The sequence below is a fragment of the Arachis ipaensis genome, chromosome B05, assembly GCF_000816755.2.
Source record: "Arachis ipaensis cultivar K30076 chromosome B05, Araip1.1, whole genome shotgun sequence".
Lineage (NCBI taxonomy): Eukaryota > Viridiplantae > Streptophyta > Magnoliopsida > Fabales > Fabaceae > Arachis > Arachis ipaensis.
In genome coordinates, this window is record NC_029789.2 from 6,802,345 (window position 1) to 6,808,644 (window position 6,300).

Consider the following 6,300-nt stretch of genomic DNA (forward strand, 5'->3'; position numbering starts at 1 on the left):
TATTGCAAACCAATCGCGTTTTATAAAATGTAAAAAGTTAAAAATAAAAATTATTTAAAAAAATACATTTTCTCAAATCAATCCGTCCCTAAAGCGAGCATGAAATTACACAGTAAGTTAATCTAGAAAAATAAAGAATTTAATTTTGATAACGATTGATTGTCTGTGCTAATAGTTCATGAAATTTAAATTCGAATAAAATGCATACGCTTTTGAAAAACAAGGGGCGCATCCTACAAACAAGTGGATATGTGGGAGGAAAGTAGCATAATGATACGCATAAATGATTATGGAAAGGATTAGGAAGATGTGTCATGAAGCAATTATTAAGGCAAACGAGGTTCAACCGTTGAAGTAGTATGTGAATGTGACTAGTAAGTAGTAATGACTATGTGAGGTACTGTAATATTCTAGGTGAACAAGGCACCAAACAAGGATCCACGACAATTGAGGACACTGCTATCTCTGTCCTCAAAGTTAGTTGAGTTCTATAATGTATAATGTAGACCCTTGTCCGTCACTTTCTGTTGAAGTGGGGATCTTTGTCTTTTGGATCTGGAACTCTCTTACATCTATCTCTGACCAGGTTGACCTTAATTTAAACTTGTGTATATATAAATGAGGCTAATGTTTATAATCTCACTTACCTTTCATTTTTTCCTTTTGTAAACCATTCATTATGTTTCATTAGGTTTATCTAGTCAACATCCTAAACCAATGCATGATTATCCGATCAAAAGAAACAAAACTGTACATAAAATGAAAAAAAGAACAGTTATTAAGTTTTTAAAACATCAATGCATTAAGAATTTTAGTCTTTATCTCCTTAATCAATGACACAACTCTTTTTTCAAAAAAATGATAGACTACACAACTTTACTTCATTATCTTCTTTCTTCCAACAAGAACTCAATGCTCCTAATAACGTCAGAATAGAATTAAAAAAAGTTCCCAAACAATACAGATGTTTGAGAATATAATAAATGAGTTTTAAAAAAAAAAAACAAAAAACAAAAGAACACTAACGAATAATGATAGATTGCTGACCACTCTTTTGGTGTTGGGCTTTAAAGAAAAAACACTAATGATAGATTCGGGATTCCAGACCACTCGTTTTTGGTGTTGGGAGGGTTGCCCATGATCACTCATTTGATTTTTTTCATCTACACTCCTCTCTTATAAATAAAAGCCACCTACTCCAATAAAGATGTGAGAAATATCCTCCTATAAAAAAATTTGTTTAATCACACTTTAAAAAATACTCTTAAGGATATTATCATATTAATATAGGACAAAGTGTGTATTGACAAGATAAAAAGTTGATACTTCTATATCTAATTTATTGATTAAATTAAAACTTCAAAATTTTCCATAATTGGCTGTGACATTAACAAATGACCTAGCAAACCCTTAAATTAATGAACCTACAAAACTTCAGACAACGACGAGGGATACCAATTTGGCAGTGTACATTCATAATGCAGAGGATGGGGTGACAAATTGGCCATTTTTTGCCATAATTTGGCGAGAAAAAATACATGCACTGACGCACACAAATATTATGTCAAACCACTGATCATAATTCGAACAATCGATAAACCAATGCAAAAGAAAAAGATGTATGTTCTTTTTTTCTTTTCTGTCAAACTGCATAGCCCAAATGCAAAATGTGGTGTGCTGCAAAATATATATCCCACTGAAGCTTCAAGGCTCCCACATATTCCACAATTCAACCCGATGATGGTTGAGGAATGATCCAAAAGAAAAATAAAATGAAATAAGTGCTACCTTGTTATGTTGTTCCAATAGAACTAACTAAGCAAATTTGTTCCGTTGCATCCACTTTGAAGACTACAAAAGTCAATGCAACGAAGGGACAAGTAACCAAAACGAACACATGCTTATGACTTGATTAAAATTGAATCAACACTCATTCCCAAATTTGGAGCACACAAACAAATGAAATCGTTGAGACCTAGATATGCCAAAAAAATAATCACGAATAGAAAGAAAGAATAAAAATGAAAATAGGATATTAGGTAACCTGAGTTATACAACAGGGTAACGGAGAATCTCCTTAAATCATGCTCCACCAGACTTTAAGAGGTTAGCCAAACAGAGGAGGAACAAGCATCAATGTGTATGAGTTCTGCTGCTTTCAGCATTTCTAACTGGATTGAAGTAAGGGTGGGCCTGTACATCATTAAACATTTGTTTACTCAATTTCTAGAAAATGAGTTCATGTGATGTATACAGGATGTGGCATGAAGGGTGAAATGTGTCATTGAACGTATTACAAATTTGCAGAAAATAAAGAATGCTAAAAGATTGGGCTCTTTACCATGGCTTCTTTTGCAGTGGGTCGATCTTGGTGATCATACCGCAGTAACTTGTCAACAAAGTCAATAGCCTATGAAAGCCAAGAATGTGAATCAATGGCTATACAGATATTTATCAAAGCTGGAATAATTAGAAGGCATGCTACCTCAGGAACTGCCAAGTGTTGGTTTTCTACACTAATAAACTTTGACCATGGCTTTCGAGCATACCTGTCAAAATATAAATTTTCTTAGCTCAAACTTCTGGAATTAGTAATATTTAGTACTTACAAAACAGAAGTAACATAAATAGAGAATCATAAAGCCTAGAAATTAACCTCCCAACAAGTGCTGCTAGATTTGGGTCCAACTCTATGCGGTACTTGTTCAGATACGCATTTAATTCATCAGTTCCAAGTACCTATCGCAGCAGGACAAAAACAGCTTCAAGAAGTAAACTTTTTCCAAGAGAACATATTATCAAACCAAAATTTCCATCGCTTTCAGTTTTAATAAATAAGGAGACCGTTTGCTGTATGATAGCTATGAACCAACAAAATATCCTTTCAGTTCTAAAGATACAATACAACATAATTTGGATTGACTTCACATTAAATGTTATCAATTCTCAAGGGCAAACACTGATACTTTTCGTTTCTTTACAGAAAGACAATAGTATCACAACAGAGAAAGGGGACAGATTATGGTATACATAATATAATTGAAAAAAGGAAAATATGAAAATTACGTTGGTAGTTTTCAGCTTTCAATAACAATAAAAGTTAAAAATTAGCAACATGACACATGCAAAAGCAAAGCATCGAGTAATTATCACCTAAGTAACACATAGCAAACAAAAGAATCTGGCTGACTCTGCCAAGTGAAGTTCACAATCCTTACCAACCTTAACTATTTTGGCTAGTTGATCATAGTTATCATGTCCGTAAAAGAATGGCTCCTTACGAAAAATCTGTAAAAAAACGACCCCCAATAAGCAGAACAGGAGACTGCAATCCATAAATTGGCTTTGCAATGAGAAAATGATACATCATGGTTATGGACAAGAAACAAATGTCAAGGTTACCAATGCAATGTAAGAATCAGAACTAAATCCTAAATAACAATCAAATTGCATTTTAATGAAAGTGGATAACTTACCATTCCAGCAAACATACAACCAAGACTCCATAAATCAAGAGAGTAATCATAGTCCTGAAGATCAACAAGAAGTTCAGGACCTTTGAAATATCTGCAAACAATGCAGGCATAAAGGGAAGATTTACAAAATAGCAGTTTCTCAAGAGTAAGTGATAAGTTAAATATTTCACAAAAATTACAAAATCATAATCGAATAAATCAATAAACACAAGGTGGTAGACAGGAAACTGAGTTTTCAGTGCCAAAAAGGAAAAGAGAAAAGCACTAGTCTTCGTGCACATACACAAGAGGGTGAGTGAGTTGTTAGTGACCATAATCTTGGTACTTTGTCACTGAAGCATCAAGAAGCTGAACACCGTAGTAGTTCCCAATATCCCGTTGCCTTGATTGTATTGTCTTCAGAGACTAAATATCAACTTAGTAGATACTGATATTACAAGTGCATTTAGTGAAAAAGTCTATTTTCCTGCTATGCATTATTCATAAGCAATGGAAGTGATTTTCAAAAATCAAAAGCAACTTCCTTACAAGCCACTCTACAACCTATTTCAAACCTCAATCAATTCATTCTTTTATTGCATCTATCAGAGGAGATTTTTTCTACATTTATAAATACCACAAAGGAAGCCAATAAAGAGACATAACAAACCTGGAGGCAACGCGGACATTATATTCTTTCCCAGGATGATAAAACTCTGCAAGCCCCCAATCTATTAGGCGAAGCTTCCGCTGCTCATGATCAATCATTACATTATGCGGCTTTACATCCCGATGCATGATTCCTTGAGAGTGGCAATAATCCAGTGCCTGTAAGAAAAAATTCATAAAACTTAGCGGTTGCTAATGCAGTTTGACAGCAAAAAATCATAAGCTATGAAGTTTAAGAATCATAAATCAGTGGAAAAATACAGAGTAAGGAACATCATGCAGTGGAACATAGGAATGTCTATGGTAGCTTTTTGCAAGCTAACCATCCTGACTAGGCATTGATAAACACAGAAGAAATCAGCTCAGTATTAACGGTCAATGAATGACAATTATGGGGCAACATATTAGCATATATCATTTGCAATACAAACACCTGTGAAACACTATAGTTAGTGACCTAATACAACACAGCCTGTACTAATAGCTGATACTTTGGATTGCAGTAAACCAACCAAAATGAGTATGGACAGTCAGATTAATGCAGAAGAAGCTGTCAAAGAGCTATGCAGCAATGACTCAGCCACTTTCTAATATTTCACCATAAAGAAAAATACAAAAATCATAACTGAATTTTCCACAAAGCATCGGCATACATAGTGTCCAGAAATATGTCAAAACAAATAATGACTGCAAAAATAAGATATAACAGCTGAACTTAGACAACCAATAGAATATAAAACTTACCTTTAGAAGTTCATAGATATAATATCGGATATCATAATCTGACAGGGTGGGGTAGAGCACTTTAAAATCAGTGTTATTGACATATTCAAATATAAGGCTTGGGGTCTTTGATTGCTGGTCCCTAACAATGTCAAGCAGCTTTATAACATTGGGACCTCCACAGAGATTTTGCAATATTTTGATCTCCCTCTTTATCTGCAACCAGAATAACAACTTATAAGATGTACAAATTTATATACACAACCAGAGTATTGGACTATTGGAAAGGGTAACATCTTACAGGTTTGAAATTAGAAATTTAACAACAAACTAAATGAACTACTGGACCAAAGTTGGCCATTGAAGCCCCGGCACAGCATTCATTGCCATATGAGAATGGAATGAAATGAAAAAGTATACTAAAACTGAAAACAGCAGCGTTGCTTTAAATTAAAAATAGCAGTCATATTAGTTAATACAAACTGCAATTGGTGTAGGGATTGGATTCACCTTTTTCTTCTTGACGGGTTTGAGGATCTTGATGATGCATTTTTCATTATCGGTGGAGTGAACGCCCTCGAAGACCTCACTGTATTTCCCTCTTCCCACCTTCCTCACAACCTCGTAGTCATCTTGCTCCCTGCAACTCATGAACACAATTTTTTAAACCGATATTAAATAAACAAAATAGGAAATAGGAAATGAAATAAAAGTATTAATAATAATAAATATGATTATTTGTTACCCCCACTGGACGGTGAGATTTTCATAGTCCCAATATTCCTTGGGACGGACGACGTTGATATCGGCATAAATCCTGGCCTTGGAGGTGGCGCCGGGGCGGCGAGTGGACTTTCCAATCTTCTGCGCCAGGGTGTCAGGTGGTGGTGGTGGTGGAGGAGGAGGAGGATGAGAGCGGTTGCGGCGAGAGAATGAAGATGGCGCGGAGGCGGCGAAGCTGCGGAGGAGGAAAATGGAGGGGAGAGTGGGGAAAGAGGAGGAAGAAGAAGAAGGAAGATGAAGATGGTGGTAAGTGCGGAAAAGAGAAAGGAAAGTGTCGCGGGAGAAGGTGGAAGATTGGAATTGGAAGGGCCTTATGGCCATCAAAAAATCAAAATCAAAATCAAATCAATACAAATCGGGAATGGCATAAATGTTGCAGCTAAAAAGCATTTTCATGATATTCCAAACTCAAACCCTCCTCTTCTCTTTCTTCCACTTTTGTTTTTCAGTTTAAAAACTTAATATTTCCAAAAAAAAAAATTAGAAATGATATTCGAGCCTCGAGGAGATTGTTTGAACTTTGAATTGCATTTTGAAAACAAAGGAGATTGTTCTTGTAATCTTGTTCACGTAGCAATATTTTTTCATAAATAATTATTAAAATTTATTTTTATTCCAAGTGGTAAAATTATTCAAATATTTTATTTATGTTTTATAAAAAAGATGACTA

At 34.8% G+C, this 6,300-nt stretch overlaps 1 protein-coding gene across 1 annotated transcript; it reads right to left on the bottom strand.

Moving 5' to 3' along the window:
* LOC107642711 (casein kinase II subunit alpha-2) lies at window positions 1,671-6,144 on the bottom strand. Its single transcript, XM_016346167.2, has 10 exons — window positions 5,593-6,144; window positions 5,358-5,487; window positions 4,869-5,063; window positions 4,126-4,283; window positions 3,477-3,567; window positions 3,223-3,288; window positions 2,657-2,739; window positions 2,486-2,549; window positions 2,342-2,410; window positions 1,671-2,193 (listed from the first exon to the last, which is right to left on the bottom strand). Exons 1-10 carry the CDS (start codon window positions 5,949-5,951, stop codon window positions 2,134-2,136), a joined length of 1,275 nt encoding a protein of 424 aa, XP_016201653.1. The 5' UTR covers window positions 5,952-6,144; the 3' UTR covers window positions 1,671-2,133.

Coding starts and splice junctions, on each gene's coding strand:
- LOC107642711 (XM_016346167.2), bottom strand. CDS start 5,951: ATGGCCATAAGGCCCTTCCAATTCCAATCTTCCACCTTCTCCCGCGAC. Junction 2,740..3,222: donor AACTAGCCAAAATAGTTAAG/GTTGGTAAGGAT, acceptor CTGCTGCGATAG/GTACTTGGAACTGATGAATT. Junction 2,194..2,341: donor CCACTGCAAAAGAAGCCATG/GTAAAGAGCCCA, acceptor AATGATGTACAG/GCCCACCCTTACTTCAATCC.